This window comes from Camelus ferus, chromosome 11, assembly GCF_009834535.1.
Source record: "Camelus ferus isolate YT-003-E chromosome 11, BCGSAC_Cfer_1.0, whole genome shotgun sequence".
Taxonomy (NCBI): domain Eukaryota; kingdom Metazoa; phylum Chordata; class Mammalia; order Artiodactyla; family Camelidae; genus Camelus; species Camelus ferus.
The window spans coordinates 8,479,841-8,500,482 of NC_045706.1; the positions used below are offsets into that span (position 1 = coordinate 8,479,841).

The 20,642-nt window shown below is 51.1% G+C and overlaps 1 protein-coding gene across 1 annotated transcript in view; it reads left to right on the plus strand.

Annotated features, from left to right (window-relative positions):
* The first annotated feature begins 4,219 nt into the window (after positions 1–4,219).
* The window catches only part of DMBT1 (deleted in malignant brain tumors 1), a 68,791-nt gene continuing 52,368 nt past the window's right edge, over positions 4,220–20,642 (plus strand). Inside the window, exons 1-8 of the mRNA XM_032492055.1 lie at positions 4,220–4,244; positions 4,362–4,439; positions 12,289–12,351; positions 15,156–15,479; positions 16,241–16,270; positions 16,866–16,895; positions 18,682–18,711; positions 20,022–20,345. Of these exons, the coding sequence (XP_032347946.1) occupies positions 4,220–4,244; positions 4,362–4,439; positions 12,289–12,351; positions 15,156–15,479; positions 16,241–16,270; positions 16,866–16,895; positions 18,682–18,711; positions 20,022–20,345 (904 nt within the window). The remainder of the gene's footprint in view (positions 4,245–4,361; positions 4,440–12,288; positions 12,352–15,155; positions 15,480–16,240; positions 16,271–16,865; positions 16,896–18,681; positions 18,712–20,021; positions 20,346–20,642) is intronic.

A 20,642-nucleotide genomic window follows, 5' to 3' on the forward strand; every position in this document is an offset into this window, starting at 1 on the left:
GCTGTGTGACTTTGAGTAAGTGACTTAACCTCTCTGAGCTTCAGACGAGGAGCCCCTGAAGCAGTTTTGAGCTAGTGTGAGATATCGGAGCACCCTGTCCAAATGGCCTTTCCCACCCCAGGTACTCCCTGCTCTATCACCCTGTTCATTTCCTTCATAATTCTTATCCCAACCTGAAACATTTCTCCCCAGATAGTTACACTCTTGCCTAGTGTCTGTGTTGTCCTAGCCCAGAAAGCCTAGGAGGACAGGGGTCAAGTCTATCTGACTTTGGACTGTAGCCCTATTACCTAGAGCAGCGCCCAGAACATTGTAAGCGCTCAGCACACATTTGCTGAGTGAACAGATGAATGGGTAGCCTCATCCCCAGCATGTGGTTGGCGCCCAGTTACTGTCAACTTCACCTGAACCGTCTGGGTGAGAAGTCCTGGTGCTCCTCTTCCGGATCTGCTCACACGCATTCAGTCAACTCATTCTGCAAATATTTCTTGAGCAACTATTATGTGCTAAGCATTGTTCTAGATTCTAGGGATACAGCCATAAACAAAAGAGACAAAAAAATCCCTGCCTCTTGGAGCTTGGGTTTTAGTGGGAGCAGACAGGCAAAGAATAAAGAAGTAAAGTATGAGGAGGTCAGACGGTGAGAAGTGTTGTGGAGAAGGTAAAACCAGGAAGAGGTGAGGGGTTGCTGGGGATTGGAGTGGTCAAGAAGGCAGCACAGAGGGAGATGATACTCCAGAAAAGGTGTGAAGGAGGGCAGGGAATGAACTCATAGATCTCTGGGGGAAATTCTCCCAGGCAGAGAAAACAGCAAGTGCAAAGGCCGTGGGGCTGGATGATTGCTAGAGTGCTCTGGGGGGAGCAAGGCCATGGGGGCCCATTGAGTGGGGCCTTGTAAACCATGGGGAGGGATTTCAGCATTACTCTGAAAAAAGATGAGAGGACTGCGATCAGACTTCTATTATAAGGGTCATTAGAGGACTGTGTTTGCTGCTAGAAGATTCTGCAGTTGGACGGCACACTGATGAGCAGAAAGCTGTATCAGCCCTCCTGGTCTGCATCCTTCTGAAGGGAGGCAGTTTCTACTGCCCTGGACACTGGCCTGGCTCTGTGTGTCAGTTCCCATCTCTGGACCTCAGTGTCCCCAACTTGAGGATGTCGGTGACCCTGGAAAGACGGGCGGGGGGCTGTCTTGATATCCACCTTCAACAGCCAGTCCCTTCTGAGCACCTGTTCTGCTTGAGGCTCTGCAGGTACAGAGGAGCTGCAGGAAAGGACAAGACTCGCCCGGGTCCTCAAGTGTGGCGGGGCTGGGGTGGGGCGGGGAGCCTTGTAACCTGGCTGGGAAGACAGGTTTTCAGAGAGCAAAGCTGATTGACACTGTGACGTTGCTAAGTATCATATACCCAGTGCCCAAAGGGCTATTACAATGGTAACAATGGCTAACAATCATGTCGTGTTACTCAGTAACAGTAAAATTAGATTTTAGGGGTCAGTCTGACACCTGTAGGGGGAACATGGTCACCGGGACTTCTGGGACCTGATGCCCAGAAGCCAATGGCGATGGTGGGGAGGCCACAGCTCCCAAGCTGTTCCCACTCAGGCCCTCAGTCCTCTCTCTTGCCCCCTCACGTCTGTCCCAGGTCATGGGGCTCCTGGGCTCAGAGGTCAGAGACCCCACAGAGATGGGAGGGCCCAGGGTAGCAGGCAGGTTGTGTGTCTGTGAGTTGAGCCAACCTCTGGGGAAAGGGGCTTAGAGGACAGAAGCTGAAGGCAGGTATCTGCTCTGGGGGGGTCCACCTGGTACCCCAGGTCAGTATGCAGTAGAACCCCAGGCTCCCCAGGAGCCTGGCTCAGTCTCCAGGTTGGTCCCTTAAAGGGAGGGGCTGGCCTCCATCAGGGAATTCCCAAGTCTGCCCTTGGCTGCTCTGGAGGAGGAGAGGGCACAGTGCTGAGGGCTTCCCTTTCTTCCTGTTGTTCTTAATGGCAGTTTTTTTAGGAATTGGGGGTCTGTAGCTCTGGTCTTGCACCCAGACATGCTGTTCACACAGGTGCTTCTAGCCAGTGGGTGGGGAAGTGCACCCTCTGAGGGGGAGCAGATGCTGTTAGAGGGGTGGGTCCCCCACCCTCTGCACAGGATAGAGCCCACCCTGAACAGGGTCTCATAAAGGGCCAGGGACACAAGGGCCTTGGGACCGGGTGGGGGTGTTGGTGCTGAAGGACCCACACAGTGGTGGCAGGTGGCCTGTGGTCCCCTTGTGTTCTTCCTGCTCCACTGACATCACCCACTTTCCCACCTGGGACCTCTCCTGTTGAAATGACAGGCAGGTCCCCCCACTTCCTCCTTCCTGGTAACATCTGATCCAGAAGCTCACAAACATTTCTGTGTTAGGCTCTTCACCGCTAACCACAGGGGGAAGGACAGAGTCCCCAAAATGACAACAATGAGGAAGTGGTGCTGTTCTTCCTGGTCTGAGCCGAGCCATCGATTGGGCTTCCTCCGCCGTCTCCTGCCTGGTCACCCCCGCCCCACCTCCCTCCTCCTGGGGGTCACTGCTCTTCCTCATGTGGTCCTCCCACTCTGGGCGCCCGATGACTCCTGTTTACATGTCAAGTCTCACCTGTGGGAAACTGCCTCTGCCGTCTGACTTACATTTCCCCCGTGTATGTTCCCGTAGCAACGTGCGCCAGTGCTCACTCCTTGTAACTGTCACCAGGCAGGTCTGTCCCCAAGACCAGACCGCGTGCTTCTGTGGGGCAGGGACGCCCTTTGCCTGCTCCTCCACCGTCGATATTTTGTACTCTGGCCTCTATTTTTCTCGGCTGTGCTCAGGGCAGGCATTACTAACCAATCACAATATATATATATATATATACTTTTTTGGATGATCCCAAGGCCAGCATCACAATCATTCTCAGCCCAGCACTTCAGGATCCAAACAATCATCACCCCTGTAAGAGGAATCCAACGTGCTGTCTGGCCTCTAGCATCCCGGGCGGGTGCCTAGTCACCTGCATCATCAACTGCTGGACTGACAGAAGGAGAACGAAAAATAGCGAGGCTGTGTGCTTGGAAGTCTGCTTATTCTCATCAAGGGGAGAAGAGGAACTTGGGAACAACAGGAAGAGCTGTGGGATTAACGAAGAAATCCAAGGTCGAAAGTAACTTTCATCTGGATGAAGCCAAATGCAGGTGTTCCGCGCTGAATCCTCCTTGTGGCTGATATAAGGCCTGTGTTCCTGGTTTTCTTCCAGAATGAAGCAGCAGGAGCCTAGGGGTTAACAGCTCGAGGCGAGGAAATCAAGGTGTCTTCTCTCAGCCTTAGGGGCTCACTCAGGCCAGGATAACAGGCAAGTCCTGCAAAGCCCTGTGCTTCTAACCAAGAGTTACTGACCACCAAGAAAGTTTTGATAAAAAATAAACAACAGGAAACCTTCTTGATAGATTGTAGGACTTTTACCAGAGTCTGGTGAATAAGACTGGGTCTCAAAAAAACGCAAAAAAAAAAAAAAATTAGAAGGGAAAAAAGTCACCACATATGGTTTATGTTACAGTACAATATTAAAAATGTCTTTCAAAAAAAAAAAAAAGATTGGAGGGTCTCAAAGGGGTACCTGCATAACAAACCCAAGAAGGGAGCTTGTGGGAGAGGTTGGAGGAGGATGGGGGGCAGGTTTTGTGGGTTTGCTGAGCTCCAGGGGGTCAGACCATGTGAACGCCAAGGGCAAGAAGTCAGAGCCTGTGAGGTGGCTGTTCTTGAGGCCACTTGTTTCTCAGCTCCCGGGCTATGGAATGAGTGCGGGAGCCAGACGATGGGGTCAAAGCAGGTGCAAGCCCGTGGAATCCGTGGACCCCCCGCACGTCCGCTACTCTGCAGCCACGGCTGCACCGATGCCGTCCTCCTTTCTCCAAGGCCAGGGGCCAACAGGAGGACGCCCTGCCAGGACAAATCATCCTGAAGACGTGCTTTTCCCCTTGGCACCCTGTCCTCTGTTTGCTCAGCAGCCCACATCCTGCTGTACCCTGAAACTTGGAGCAGACGTCCCACAGCTTCATTCAGATTCTCCAAGATGAAAATCAAGCCTATGTTCAGGGGGCTCTTCAGAGTCTTAGAGGTTCACCTAGAAGGAAGTTGGAAAGTGTATCGCTAATGTCAGTGCTTTTGCAGTTGGGGGGGAGCCAGACTGTTCATGCGACAGTCCATCTAGAACACCTAAGATGTTGCCACAGGTCACCATCGATTGTGAGAAAAGTCCCTCACTTCCTTTATATTGATTTATGGCACCAATAGACATATACGCCCAGAGGACACGCCTCCTTTTGGCTACGAACCTATAAATGTCAAGGCATTTTCCCTCAGTGAGAAGAGCCCAGCAAAATGGGGATCTCCACAGTCATCTTGAATTATGCCTTTTACTGGGTCAAGTTCTATCCACAGGTATTCTATCTAATTGTTATATTTGTTCATTTCACTGCGGCAAATTCAAATCATGGCAAATTATATCTACTTGTTCCTTGGTGCTAGACTTTCCATCTCAAGGGGAGTTTTGTATCAAGGGGGAGACAATTCTTTGCTGATAATTGTAATTGCAAGTATGTTTTGTTTTGTTTCTAGCTGGTAAATGCAAGATTCTGGTTAGAAAAAGTCAGTCATTATGTCAGTGTTTTCAGTGAGTTGCTCAGCTAAGGAAATGATTGATTGGTCTTAGAAAAATTCCTGAAATTAAGGAAAAGGGTGTACAGTTAAGAGGCCCTAAACCTTTGTCATAGCTGGTTAAGCACACAGTTTGTGTACTTGTGAAAATGGGCAGAAAAGATTGCCCTGTAAGTGCTCATAATGGGATTTCCCTCTGCAGGTGTGTCTGGCTCGTTAACCCATATTTACTGAGCAGAATCAGATCAGGTAGCTGAGCACACATAAGATCACTAAGATTCCAAGTTTATGTCTGACGCTGCTTTAGATCAATGACTTGAAGCTTAGTTACTCAAGCATATCTTTGTGTTCTTAGTGCGTCAAGTTATAAAATGTGCACGAAAGAGCCCTGGGCAAGTCAGTGAGACCGTTGAATGTCAGTGACATTTTACTGAGATGCTAAGTGAACAGAACGCTTAGCCAGTCTATTATCTCTCCCTCTGTTTCTCTGTCTCTGTCTCTCTCTGTCTCTCCTCTTCTCTCTCTGATCTCTCTAGTGTCTATTATCTGTCTTCTACTTCCCCTTCTCCCCCCACCACCATCCTTCATGCATTTCTTCCTTCTTCTTCCCACCCACCTTTTTCCCCTTTGGTGTCACCTTTTGCTACATTTCTGAATTTCAGGAGTCAGGGCAAAAGCATCCTAATTTTCAGATAACTTCCAGAACTCTCGTTCCCCCACGCTTCCCAGGGGAAGCTCTGAGGATAAAGGATGATTTGGGAAATTGCTTTCAGGGACGCAGCACCCCAGAACCAAGCCCTCATGGCCCTGGTGACGGGGGAGTAAACCTGCACTCTGTGACGTGTGTGCCCCGCATGGGGCTGCCAGAGGGCCAGCTGCCAGGGACACCCACCTTCCCTTCTTGTCGAGAGGACCTCGGGGGTCTTGACTCTGGACAGTCAGGGGCTGGAGAGCGTGTCTCCATCAGAATATCTGAAAATGGAGGCAGTGTTCTTGGCTCCAGCTTTTATCGGTACAGAGTTAAGCCCTGGATTTGCACCGGCTCTGGAGAGGGCCTGTCATCCCTTAAAGGACAGGCAGCGCACTGCCCCGTCCTATCCACAAAGGGGCTGAAGGCAGCCGCGCTCTTGTCTTGAGGGAAAGTGGTTTTACACGCTGTCACGCGCACGCGAGCGCGCAGACACACGCACACACGCGTGTGCCCGTGTTTGCAGTTCGGACGTGGGGACGAACTCGCTGCGGAGTGTTTGCTCTGTGCCGGGCGCTGTGCAGGACCGGGAGCCTCTCCTCGCTGGTCTAAACCTGCTCACAGCCCCCAAGTTCGGTAGCATCATTTCCACACTGCAGAGGAGGAAGCGGAGGCTGGGACAGGTTCCGTGGCTTGTCCAAGGTCAGCAGCTGGTGAGTGGCTGGGCCCGGAGTCAAACCTGGAGGAGGTCAGCTGGCACCCGGGTGGCCGCCTCGGCCTGTGAGCCCCCGCTGTCCCTTGCAGAGAGCGGAGCAGGTGAACGTCACTCAGCGCTGGCGCCCTGCGGGGGAGCTTTGTGCCTGGAGAGCCGAGGCCTCAGACACTCCTCTCAGTTCTGGTCTCTGCACAGATTCTTGAGAAGTCAGGGAGCTCAGGTTTGTTGTGGGCCAGACAAACCTGCAGCTCCCGCAGGCTCCTAGCCACGTGTTTCCTCTGCCATTTACCAGCTCTGGGGCCTCTGCAAGCCTCAGTTTATTTGTTGGTAAAACGGGCTTGTGTTCCCACTTTTCGGGTTGTCGTAGACACCAGGGCCCCGCTGCAGGGCCTGGCCCAGGGAGGGCGCCTCAGGGCCGCCCACCGTGACTCTTCCAGGCAATCCTAACAGCTTCACAGATGCAAGGTGGACTCTTGGGTTGGACCCTAGAACAGAAAAAGGAAAGGCTGGTGAAATCCAAATAAAGCCTGGAAGGTTCCAGGGTTGGTTGGGTGGTCGTGACAAATGCTCCGATCAGGTGAGATGTTCCCGTTAGGGGAGCCTGCGCAGGGGCTGTGGGAGTGCTCTGTATTCTCTGCGCTTCTCTCTAACCCTATAAAGTTATTCTAAAAATTTTTTTTAACTTAACTGCCTTTGGTCTCATTTCTTCAATGTTAATGTTTTGCAAAATGAGAAATTAATAACTGCTTACAAATGAATTCCTAGCAAATTGTTAAACTTGTACTTCCCCTTTCCACATTTATCAGGGGGTGATAATGATTAATGCCTTGAAAAGAAGGAGGAGAACCAACGGGGCGACTTCTAGGCATTGTGAAATGTCTTTAATGTGGGTGACATTTGGACTGGGGGAGGCACTCCTGTTATCACCTAAATAGGCCACACAGATGTCTAATCACTCCCCAGTAGCGATCTTTTCTTCAACCTGTCTTTACTGCGCAAACTGCCCGCTGGGCGTTACGTGACTCAGTCTGGTCTAGGTGTGGAATGTTACCCAATGAGGAGAAAGTCCAAGGTGGTGCCCGGGACTGAGTCCCAGCACCCAGCCTGGCACCCAGGACCTCGTGGCCCCACCCAGCCGTCTTCTCCAGCCCTGTGTCTCTCCCCCCCTGCTGACAACACTCACCTGGGTGTCACTTCCCACATGTCCCAAGCTGATTTCCACCCTGTGATTTTTTTTGTCCTGTTTTCCAGGATAGCTTGCAGCAGGATGTCTCGTAGTACAAAGCAACCTGTCCTTCCCATGCCGTGCACTCCAGTAACCCTGCCTCTTGCCGTGGTGCCCGCGCTCATGCTGTTCCCTCTACCTGGAATGCAGTCTTATTCTCCCCGCCCCCACCCCCTCACCTGGATAAATCTAGCTGTTGTTTTTAAATAACACGGACACAGGCCAGTCCAGGAACCTGTCCCTGACATGTGTTCTCAACAAACACACAGACATATGCACACACCCAGGCACACATGCACACACGCACACACATGCACACAGTGTGTCATCCTATGGTTGCTTCTCATGTTCTCCCACAACACCTTAACTCTTGCATTGAGTTGTCTGCAGATTTTTCTAGGGATTCTGCTATGCTGGGAGTCCCTGGAGGGCAGGGAGCCCGTCTTGCTCGCTTAGTATCCGGCACAACCCCGTGCACTGCCGAGAGCCTAATGGAGGCTCCCGGTGACCCTAACAGAAGAGCAGGAGAGAGGGTGTGTGTGCCGAGAACCATCCCCGCTGTGCCCTGTGCCGGGTCCTGACAAGTATTTCTATTCCCTTACATCTCGTTTATGGGGAGCAAACTCTGTATCAGGAGCAATACTCACCACATCCTCTCCACTACTGCAAATTATTATTTCAGAACATTTAGCTTTCTGACAAGTTGACATGGAATCTCATTGTTTCACTTGAATCTTGGGAGGCAGTGGAGGGGAGCTGTGAGTGCACTTGGCAGGGGGGTCAGTGCACTTGACTTTCGGTGTCAGTTTCACTGCGTCATTGCTGTGTGACCTTTGGCAAGTTGTTTTACTTCCCTAAGCCTTGGATTTCTCTTCTATAAATAGACGTGTGTAATAATTCCACTGTAAAGGATATTGTGAAGATAAAATGAGATACTGTAGGCAGTATACTTAGCTCAATGCCAAGAATGTCCCTAATTGATAAAAGACATGGTCCCCTCCCCCTCCTCCCGTCTCCCCTTCTCTTCTCTCCTCCTCCTCCCTCTTTGCTTTCTCTATCCTGAGCTTCACTGTTTCTTTACCTTCTTTATCTTTTTCTTCCTTGTTCTTTTCCTTTAGCCTGCAACCTCAATTTCTTCACAACCTAAAAGGATCTGCCTCCTATAGAACCTCATCTCCCACCTTCAATCTCAAACCACAGCTTTTAATGCATAATTGGTGCAGAAAATGTAGGGACTAGAGAAAAACACAGAGAAACAGTAAAAACACCTATAATCCTGTCACCTGAGTGACTTTGTCACAATATGTATTTCCTTTCAAATTATGTATGTATGTAAGGGATATCATTTAATATACATGTTTTCTCTAATTTATCTTTATATTCTGAACATTTTAACATGCATTCATGATTTTTGGAGATTAAAGTTTTTTCAGGTTCTCTTTAAAAAAAACCAAATTTTTGCTTCATTGAGGTATGACTGACCAATAAATTTATAGGATATTTAGAATGTTCCTTGTAGTGATTTGATATGTGTATTGTGAAAAGATTCTCCTCCACCTACTTAATCAGCACATCCATCATCTCATTCATTTCTTTAATTTTGGTGACAACATTAAAGTTCTCTCTTAGCAAGTTCCAATTGTACAATACAGTGTCACCAACTATAGCCCCCATGGGTTACATTCGCTCCTGAGACCCTATTCATGGTAGAGCTGAAAGTTTGTACCCTTTTACCAACCTCTCCCTCTTTCCTCCACCCCCTTCAGGTTCTTTCTGTAATTACAGTGGAGGTTATTGTGAAGATCACGTTTGTCCATGCATCTTTGTCCGCATCATGGAAATTATTATTTCCTTTGGCTAGATTCTCAGAACTGGAATTACTGAGTCAAAGAGTTGATCATTTTAAGGCTTTTAAAACACTGCTAAATTCTTTTCTATCAATGTACCAGTTCTTTCTCTAATCAGTAAACAAGCGGCAATTTTATACACCTTCACCAGCTCCGAATGTTATTGTTCAAAAACAGTGGCTGAATTATTGGGTGAAAAATGGTACAGAGTTATTTTGATTTGCATTTCTTTGCTTAGAGTGAGGGTGAACTTTTTAAAGCCATTTACATTCCTTTCCCTTGACTTTGTTTATCTCCTTTGTCCACTGTTTTTGAAAGTTAGCATCATCTTTGTTGACTTATATAAATTCTCTCTATAATTTAGATGTTATGACTTTGTCCATTTACAATGATGTCAAGTATTTTCCCAATTTGGATTTGGATTTTTTTTCACACAAATATCTTATATTTTTACATAATTAAATTTATTGCTATTTTCCTTTGTGGTTTCCTATTGATTTAAAAATCTAGAAATTTCACAGAATCCAGATAAACATTTAATTAATTTCTTCTTTTTGTGTTTAAAAAAAAAGTTTTTTCCTTCAGTTCTTAAAATTATTTTGCTTTCTGATGTGAAGTAAATATCTAAAATAATTTTTAAATTATCTTATTAAAATTTTTCACTCTGTTTTCTTTTTATAGCTTTATTTTAGACATTTTTGGAGCTAATAATAATTTTCTGAATTCTGACTACATACCAAACACTATATTAAGCACTTGATATAGTTTTTCTGATTTTGTCTTCACAATAACCTACTGAAGTAGATTAGTGAAACGACAGTTTTACAGGTGAGGAAACTAAGACTGAGTGAGAATAAATGACTTGCTCAAATTTAGAGACCAAATACTCAGCAGAGCTAGAATTTAAACCCAGGTCACCTATCTCCCAGCTTCATAGATGGGCAAGATGCTGTCCCCCAGCCCCACTCCTACTGTCCCTACCTCTGCCCCTTCAGTATTTTTTTTGTTCTTTTTCAAGAACTTAGTTATTTTTAGCCTATTTATTTTCCCGGATAAACTTTAGAATCATTTTTCAAAGAACCAATCAATTCAAGGAAAACGTTTTGTTAGAAGTTATAACAAAGCTATGAGTGAGTTTAGAATGATTGATATTCCTGTATTCAGTCCTTCCATCCAGAAACCTGATTCATCTCTTCATCTGCCAGGAAACAGTCAAGAAGTTTCACACGGAGCTTGTAGTTTTATTCCTGTGAGTTTATTTTGAAAGGGCAGTTTATTCATAGTGTTTTTACTTCCTTGGAGCCTGTTTAAGCCACATCTTCCCCTGTGCCTGGCTTATATCTGCTTCTATGTCCTGGTACCATTCTAGACAATCTCGTGCGACCCTCTGCTGGACTCCTGAACGTCCCTCAGTCAGAGTCCTTAGTCTCCTGTCCTCTAATGTCTTCCCTGTATGTCTCACCCACTCGAGCCGATTTCCAGAGGTGGCATCATGTAATCTCAGTCTTCCCCCTGCCTGCTGGAGTCTAGCATCCAGTAGGCACTCAGTAAGTGATTGTTGAATGAATTATTCCTTACCACTCTTTTGAAACACTCTTACCTTCCATTTACACGTGCTGCAGGGTAGTGGTTCTTAAACTTCAGTGTGTATCAGAATCATCACGAGTGCTTGTTAAAAACACATATTGTCGGGCGCCCCCTCCAGGGTTCCTGATTCTGAAGTTTGGGGGAAGCCTAAGAATTTGAATTTTTTTTTGAATTCCCAGGTGCTGGCTGGCGTTACTGATTCTTGGAACCATTTGAAGAGCCATTGCTCTAAAAGCGCTCTTTCTAACGTGACTGGGACGGGAAGTGGATTGGTTCTTCAAAAATGTTGCTCAAAATGGGGAAATCATAAAATATGATACACACACATTTTAAATGTTTCATTTTTTAAACTTAAAACATATAAATGCACTTTGATTCGCCGATTTCTTGCTGTGAGTCTCTCTCCGCAGGGAGCGTCTGCAGTTCTGCAGTGTCTTTCTTGCATAAACTACGCCCACTTGGCGTATCTATAATTTCTAATTTAGTTCCTCTGAAGTAGAGCATGAAATGAGAGACGTTTGCAGAGCAGGATGGGGGCAGAAGCTCTGCTGTCTTACAGATCCTTCTACTTCTTGCTGTCTTACCCACTTGATTTCTTTTTAGCAACTCGATTTTATCTCCAAAGCTTTCAGCGTTACTGTTATTGAAAGACATCCTTCTTTTTATATCTATATTTGATCAATTTACTTAATATTTATTTTAATTTAATGCCAAGTACAACTGGCAGAAGCAGGGTCAGGACTCACAACGGACTCTAATACACCGTGGCTGGCGTGAGCGTTGCCACGTGTACTGGGAATTAGCCCACCAGCCTAGCGCTCAGTAGGTCTACAGAAAGGATGGAGAGCCCCGTTGCTCTGGCTGGGGGTTACACGCAGTTCAGTGAGGAGAACTTGTTGTCTACTGCCACCCATGGGATGCCTTTCCTCTAGAGCAGCCAGATACCGCAAATAAAAATACAATACACCCAATCAAATTCCAATTTCAGATAAAATTTTTTTCTTGAGTGTAGATATATCTCATGTGGTATTGGGGACATACTGATATAAGAAGTATTCGTTGTTCATCTGAAATTCAAATTTATCTGGGCCTCCCATGTTTCATCCAGCAACTTGACTTCACCCCATTTTTTCTTGACATGTGTCCACGCCTTCTCCTGGGTCCTGCTGAAATATCCTCTCCTCTCTGGATTCCTCCTGCCCTTCTCCCAAGCCCATGAATCGCTTCCTCTGAGATTCCCGTTCCCCTCCACTGTGTTCCTCGTTGGCCAAGACCAAGAACTACTGGTTGGCAAGTCTGGCTGCCAGGTGGCTCTGAGCTCCAGATGCCTGAGCCTTACCCTCCATGACGGATCCCTCCTTTCTCCCCGAACTTTAGCTCAGGGCCTCATGTGCGGTCAGAGACTGATTCCCTGAGTGAATCAATTAGTGAGTGATCGTTCCAGCTACTGCTTCAAAGCAAAGAGTAATGCATCCCCCTCCCCTGCTCGAATTAGCTGGTGGAGGGGGGGGCGGATTTAATGTTTGTTTTCAGAAAAGCCCTCATTTATGTCATTTTCTTTGTATTTTCAGTGATACCAACAATAGAAGACACCACAGGACTCGCTGTTTGGGAGACACAGACTGCCAGCTCTGGTAACTCTACCTAAACTCTGGGGCCCAAGGCCACCCCCAAGGACTCAGGAGGGGCTGCTGCAGAGAGTCCTGCTGGGTTTTAGATGTAGGACAGGAAGGGCCTCCTCCGATGGGGCCCACTTGGACCCTCAGCCCCTTCCTCACAAGGTTCCTTATTGACCATAAGACAGGCCCGAGTTGCCAGGCAAAGTCTCTGTCTGGCCACACCACTGTCCTAGGATGTCTGTCCCCAGGCTCCCCTCACTGGGTGTCCAGCAGGGGTCCCAGGCCGCAGGGCGGCAGGGGAAGCTGGGGACAGCAGCACCTAACTGAGCCTTTCTGGATATAATCTCATTTCTCTTCTTTTCTAGAACTTTTAACAGGTCTTGGGGAAATAACGAATAAATACCCCTGCTCAGTCAAGGCTTTAAATGATAGCTCCTTCTGCTCACTCATTCCTCATTTACTGCAGTCCTGTGTGTGCACAAGTGCACCTGCCTGTGCGAAAGTGAGGACCGTGATTTGCACCAAATAACACAAGTGTTAACAACATGTACACCGAGCGGCAGAATAGTGAAGTGGTTTAGAGCAACTGTCTGAGGGCAGATCCTGCCCCATCACTTACTAGTTGCTTGATCTGAGCCGCAGTTTCCCCACGGGGTTGTTTTGGGGATTCATTAGATGACGCATATAAAAACCCTGGGTCCCCAGGTCAGAAAATGTTCACAATCATCTGCCACGATCCAGCTTTAAAAATCAGTGCCCTCGGTTGTGTGGGAGGGAGGAGAAGAGCTGTCACGGGGAGGGGGTGCTTTTGAGGTGTGGGGATACAGACACCTTAGAAGCAAGTCTAGCGCTCTCACTGCACACACCTGAGCCTCAAGAAATTCTTATCGACGCCAGGATGCCGGGCTGGATCCCTCAAAACCTGCCCGTTTTCCTGTGTAATCAGTGTAGGTGATTCAGCAGGACCACGTCAGGCAGGAACATGGTGCCCACTGACCCCTCAGTCTCGGGTCTTCCTGGTGGTGGCAATCGGGCTCTCTAAGCCCCTCCCAGGAGGCTCAAAAGATAGGCTGAGGCCCATTCTTGGTCAGATGGCATCTTGGACTTGACCCTGGGGGAGTGGAGAGCACGCTGAGGCATTTTGAACTGGAAGGTGACTTGACCATGTCTGTACTTTGTAAAGATACAACTTGGGATGGTCTGGGGGTGACAGATGAATCTTCTCAGTCCAGAAACTGGCACAGAGTAGGCACTTCATGAATGCTGGTTGAGTCAGTGACTGCGGACGGGTTAGAGAAAGGAAGGGCAGGGCAGGGAGTCAGCGGGCAGGCCTTTGGGGCAGGCCAGGTTCAAGAGCGGGAAGAGCTAACCTAGCAAGATGGCCAGGGACTAAAACGGAACGACAGCCTCGGTGACAAGCTGGGTGTAAGAGGTGAGGAGAAGGAAGACTCAAATGTTACACCCAGATTTCCTACACAGGGACGGAGCATGGTGACACTGTGGATCCAAATGGAGGGAAGAGACTGGGTTCCCTGTGGGATGAGGGGGTGGGATCCAGGAGGCCATTGAAAGTGTGTGTCTAGAGCCTGGGGCTGGGGTGGGAAGGGCTGATCAGGACCGGAGAGGTGGACTCGGGGGTCCTCTTTCCGGGAAGCTCTCGGAGCACACGAGGTCCTGCAGGTGGGGAAGAGAAGAGGGCAAAGACAGTGCTTGGGAGAGCAGTGGTAGGGAAGGTCCCAAGAGAGGAGAAAAATCGGCTAAGGAGCGGGGACAGGGGTCAGAGGAAGGAGGGGGATAAGGGGTGCTGGGCAGGGGATGCCCGGGCAGCAGAAGGACATGTTTGTCTCCTGTGATTGCTGTGGGCTCATCACCCTACATCACGCCACAGTATCATCTCTGATCCCGAAGTTGTGCAGAAGGTGTAAGGATGGGGGTGCACAGCTCTCAAGGCTGGCAGCCTCTGAACAAGGCCTGACCGGGTGTCTCTTCCATGGACCTTGACTCTGAGATTGGGAAGGAGTCAACCTACAGAGGCATCTCCAAGGACCTCCAAGGTGGAGCTTGGTGTCCTGGGTCTATGAGGGTCCTATGGCCCACGTTCAGTGCCCAGTGCCAATTAAGCCTTGATTCTCCACTGTGACAATGCCAGCCAGAGGCAAATGAGGAAAGTTCTACAGGGGATCTCAGAATGGAGGTCATGGGCTAGGACTACAGATGGCCCAGGATTTGGTTCCTGAGGCTGGAATGAAGGCTCCTCCAGAGCATAGATATGCACGCGGGCACCAGGTTTGCTGTGTGCAGGGCAGTGGCCCCTATGTGGGCTGCCAGTCACAGCCTTGTCATCACCTGTGGTCGGTTCTGACAGATCACACAAGGGATCTGGGTTGGAGCTGTACTCCTCAGTCTTGCTGCCTCAGTGGACCAATAAAAGCCCGGAGACTGATGCTAGGTTTGGGGATAACGTGGTCAACTAGACTTGGAGCTTATCACCCTAACATAGAAATAACAGATGCTGGTCACTGGGACCTGTCAGAAGGAGGATCTCTGCAGCGGTGCGGCTGGCAGATCCCCACCCTCCATGACTGGTACAGGCAGGGACTGTTAGAGATCATGTGTAGGTCTGCCCACACTCAAAGTTTCTGTAAATAGCTTCCTGGGTATAAAAGCGGATGAACAGGCTTGGATCAAATCTTTTTGCTGAAGAACATTAACCAGAACCCAGAAGTATTTCCCTGAGAGAATTGTAAATCTCACTCAGACTTCAGGACCACTTCCTCCAGGAGACACAAAAGGGAGTGAATTTTCCTCTCTCTTTCCAGGATCTGATTCTGGTTTGGCCCTGAGGCTGGTGAACAGAGGTGACAGGTGTCAGGGCCGGGTGGAGGTCCTGTATCAAGGCTCCTGGGGCACCGTGTGTGACGACAGCTGGGACATTAACGACGCCAATGTAGTATGCAGACAGCTGGGCTGTGGTTGGGCCACGTCGGCCCCAGGAAGTGCCCAATTTGGCCAGGGCTCAGGGCCGATTGTCCTGGATGACCTGGGCTGCTCCGGGTATGAGACCTCCCTGTGGAGCTGCCCCCACAGGGGCTGGAACAGCCACAACTGTAGACACTATGAGGATGCTGGTGTCATCTGCTCAGGTGGGCTTCAAAGAAGTTGGGCGTCCCCCTCCTGGGGTGTGGTTTCCCCTTCCTTTCTGACACCTTCTCAAGGCTTTGTCTACATTTCTGTTTTCCCTGAAAGCCCCTCAGCCTTTGGCTTAGAATTAGTATCAGCTTTGGCGAAGCCACCAGGTATGAGGTTGCTGAATGAGAGCAAAGATCCAAACCGAAAGTGACGCCTAAGCCGTGATTCTCCCCTGTGACAGTGCCAGCCAGGGGCAAAGGAGGGAAGTTCTGTAGGGGTCTCGGAATGGAGGTCATGGGCTAGGACTGCAGATGGCCCAGGATTTGGTTCCTGAGTCTGGACGGCAGCCCCTTCCAGAGCACGGAAATGCACGTGGGCACCAGGTCTGCTGTGGGCAGGGCAGTGACCCCTGCGTGGCCCAGGCTTGTCATCACCTGTGGTCGGTTCTGACAGATCACACATGCGATCTGGGCCTGGAGCAGGACTCCTCAGTCTTGTACCTCAGCGGACTGGTAACAGCCGGGAGACTGATGATGGGTCTTGGGGTAACTTGGTCATCTAGACGTAGAGCTTATCACCCTGACATGGAAATAACGGACGCTGGTCTGCAGGGACCTGTCACAAGGAGCATTTCTACAGGGGTGTGGCTGGCAGGGCCCCATCCTCTGTGACCGGGGACACGAGGGACTGAGCAGCTCACCTGCTCAGCATCACCCCCTTTGCTCCCCTTGGGCCACTTGTGTGCAAGTGTCTGATCTGCCTTCTCTCCTCACAGCTGCCCGGCCGCAGTCCACGCTCACGCCAGGTGAGTCCTGCTGCCTCCAGTCTTCGGGGTGTCTTCTCTCTCCCCAGTCACCTCAACAGCCCCAACCAGTAGTCCTGAGAGGGGTGTGTGGAGGATCTCCACCTGTCAGTACCTTCCTAGGTCGCTCTAGATCCTGTGGATGGTTCCAGATGAGCCCCTGTCACATGGGTCCTCTGAGCTGGCTCAGCGAGATAAGGGCTTTACAGCGACACAGTGTTCCCCACTGAGAGTAGGGTGACAGTGGGGGTCTGTCCTGGGGCCATTTGGACTTGCAAGCCTTATCTGGACCAAGAGTTCTCTGTGAGGAGAGAACAGATCTTCATCACGTCCTGCAGAGTCGAGGCCATGCTTTTACTGGACAGCGCTCAGTCAGGAGAGCCCAGACGTTGCTCTTGGGGGATTGTACCAGCTCATGGCCCTTGTTGTGGACATTCGAGGGCATGGTTTGGGCTCACTGCAAACTCTCAGGAAAGGGCCCTTTCTCCCCCAGACAGTGGAGCTCCTCAGTCCCCACTGTCTCAGACCCCAGTTATAGGTCATTAGGCCAACCTTGATTCTGTAGATCTCCTTTCTGATTCTGCTGTTTTCCCTCCAGATTGGTGGGACACAACAACTCCTACCCATGGTAAGCATCACTGGAATCCTGCCAAAGTATCAGTGTTCAGTGTTCCAGTCAACAGGCCTGGGTGCAATGCCTGAACCTTGGGTTGGGCCTCTGAGCTCACAGCCTCAACCAATGTGGAGGGTTGCCTTCACTTACCAGAAATATGGATGGCTTTTACCTACCAGCTATGGTGCATATTAGTCAAGACATTTTGGTTTGCAAGTGATAGGCCCCGAATTGATACTGCCTTAAGCTACAGGGGGCGCAAAGGCTTACCTATCTAGACATTGAGTGGTAGTTCTGTCCAGGTACAGCTGGATCCAAAAGTTCCAAGATGTTCTGTCAAACTATACATTTCTAACGTCCTCTTTCTTATGTTTTGGGGGTTCACTGTCAGCTTGCTTCCTGCATGGGATAGTTACAATCCACAGTTCTACCTCCTACTAGGAGAAAGTGTCTATTTGTCTCTGGAGGGACTCTTAGCAGCCTGCTGGCAATTGTCGCCTTCCTCCCAGCCATCTCCCTGTGCTCAGATGACACTCAGTAGGTCCATGCTTGTTCCAGATGCAGGGTAGGCTGTAGGATTGAAAGTGACATGAGTTACGTGCTCAGTGGAAAGGTAGTCTTCGGGACAGCCTCGGGGCCGACGGAGCGGGTCCCTTGGAGGGGTGAACGGTCCAAGGTGGCACCTTGGTGGGGCTGGGAAGCTGTCTCTGGCGGTCTCCTGCTGCAGAGGCTCAGGTCCTGGGCTGCTCAGGCCGTGAGACCTACCTGTGGAGCTGCCCCCACATCTCCTGGAACACACCCAATGTGGGGCCTTGGAGGACGCCAGTGCCATGTGCTCAGGTGGGCCTCAAAGATGTCGCTGCAAGCATCTGGGGTGATCTTCGCTGAGATACACGTACTTCCCACTCCAGGGCCCCCCTGAAGCCGCTCCCAGGCATCCCTACCCCCCGACTGTCCTGCGGGCAGCTGGCCCCGGGAGTGTAACATCCGGGGGAGAATCAAGGTGCCCTCCCCTCCCGTTTCGTCCAAGTGTCACCCACGTTGCCTTGGGGCAACAATGGCAGAAGGAAACATCTAGAGCCTCCAATTCCCTGTGGGTGGAGGAAGTGAGCCTTGCTTGCCAGCAGGATGGCCTCCTCAGGCCACACTGATGTTCCCTGGGACTCCCTCTTCAAGGCCCATCCTTAGGGAAACGCTTAGAAATGCACTGCTCTAGCCCTTGAGAGCTTATGAATTGGGGTCCTGTCATAGCTGCCTCAGACAAGAGATTTTGAAGCGGAAATGATGAACGTGTGAGCGGGGTGAACACTAGTTGAGTGGATGGGGGTAGGGAGGAGGGTGTGGGGAGGGGGTGGCTCTGTGTGGAAAACTAATGAGCCTGCTGGGACATTGGGGTTGGAACTGGCCCCCAGGCAGAAACTCTGGGGGAGGGGAGGCGCCTTGATGGGTCTCAGAATCACTGCACCTGGGCTGGATTTGGGCACTTTCTACACTGACTGCTGGAGCTTTCTTGCTGTTCCCCCGAAAAGTTAACTGGTGGCTTTGGCGGCCTGTCCCAGGCATGGCAGGGGCTCTCCTATTCTGGAAGGTAAGCCCCCAGGCCCAGGGAGGCAGGCACAGGACGTGAGACCGAAGGAGGAGCCCCCAGAGGACTGCAACACCCGCAGCGGGCCCTGACACCGCCCACGCTGAGGACCCACGAGGAGCATCAGCTCCATGTGCATATGCGGAGTGTCATCTGTGTGGATTCCAGTGGGTCCCCTGTGTGCTGGGTGTGTGACTGTCCTTCTCTTCCCCACAGGTGCTCAGCCCCAGACCACTGCCTGGCCAGGTGAGTCTCCGATGACCTTCCTCGGGATGTCCCTCTACTCCCTGCCCCACCCCCACCCCCGTTCCCCCCACAGTAGGGGAAACACAGCACTTTGCAGAACCCGGTGGGGACACACTATTTTCCCCTCCATCCCTGAGTCTCCTGGCTGGGGTTTCGTAACTGGACTTGGGATTTCCAACACGGCTACTCCCCATTCATCCACCTAAGCTGTCATCCTCTGCTGGATGCTCTCCCACAGAAGGCTGGCTGCAGGTTCAGAGAAGCCGGAAGGTGTCCTCCTACCTTTGGCCCCATTGCAGTCCTGGCAGGGGAGAGCTTTGTGGAGAGGGAACACGGTAACCACCGACCGTCTGTCGGTGGAACGTGACAGCAGGCCCGAGTCCCTGCGTCCCCCATCCGGGCCACACCGCAGACTCCACGGGGCCACATGTGCACCCAGAAGTGACAGAGAGAGCGCCCAGGGGAGGGCGGGTCGTGAGTGACCTTAGTGTTCTGGGTTCCAGGAACCCGCATTGGCTCCGGCCTCTGGGCAGCCCCTCAGATGTGCCGGGGGGCCCGAGGTTCATGCAAGGGAGGTAGCAAAGTTTTCTGATGAGGAAAGGAACATCCAGACTCAGAGAGGTGGAGGGAGCTGGTGGACCTCAGACGGGGCCCTTAGTCCCAGGTGAACCAGCTGAGCGGGAGGCTGGCTCCGCGCATGCACAGGGAAGCGGCAGTCTGGCCTCTGTGGGCCGGTCCTCTAGGTGACCAGCGGAGTCCTGGTCCAGATGCTCAGCAGACATCCTCCGGGCGGAGGTGGTGGTCAGCGTACGTCCTGTTTGCCTCTCAGTGCTGCCGGGTCCTCTGCAGGTCTCTCAGGCAATGGACGGCTGTCCGGGACAGGGGGGGAATGTGCCCGACCTGCTCCTGTCTGGCCGGGTCCCAGCATCTCCACGGGCTCAGCCAGAACCCGGGCAGGAGCATCCAGGAGCCACCAAGCTGCCAAGCAGGGGGACGGTCTTGTCCTTCCCCCGGTAGCTGTGGTGCTGCAGCCTGGGTGTGTCCTGGGTGGGTTGGGGATCCCTTCCTGCTCACCTCTTTTTGGACTTGTGGGCCGCATCCCTGCATGTGAGCACCCCGTGACATGGGCAAAACAGGGTGTCTCTGCTCCTCCCCCTGTGACGACGATGAGCTCCTGGGCTTATAGAGAGGTGACTCCCTTTAGGGAGTGGGGTGCAGAGTTGCCATCAGGAAGTCTCTTGAGTCTGCAACCTGCCTTCGACCTGTGCCCAAAAGAGAGACATGACTTGGGGTCCTGTGTTGCCCTCTAGAGACCGAATCGGGCTTGGCTCTGAGGCTGGTGAACGGAGGTGCCAGGTGTCAGGGCCGAGTGGAGGTCCTGTATCGAGGCTCCTGGGGCACCGTGTGTGACGACAGCTGGGACGTGAACGATGCCAACGTGGTCTGCAGGCAGCTGGGCTGTGGTTGGGCCACGTCAGCCCCAGGAAGTGCCCGGTTCGGTCAGGGTTCAGGGCCGATTGTCCTGGATGACGTGGGCTGCTCCGGGTATGAGACCTCCCTGTGGAGCTGCCCCCACAGGGGCTGGAACAGCCACAACTGTGGGCACCAGGAGGATGCTGGTGTCATCTGCTCAGGTGAGCCTCAAAGGAGCTGGGTGTCCCCCTCCGGGGGTATGGTTTCCCCTTCCATTCTGACACACTCTCAAGGCTTTTTCTACATTTCTGTTTTCCCTGAAATCTCCGTAGACCTTTGCTCAGCATTAGTATTAGCTTTGGCCAAGCCACCAGGTATGAGGATGGCGAATGAGACTGTGCGCTTGCTTCCTTCACGGGACAGTCGCCAGCGACGGTTGTACGTTCTACTAGGGGAAAGCGTGTATTTGTCTCTGTTCTTCAGCTGAGAAGTCCTGGAGGGACTCTTAGCAGCCTGCT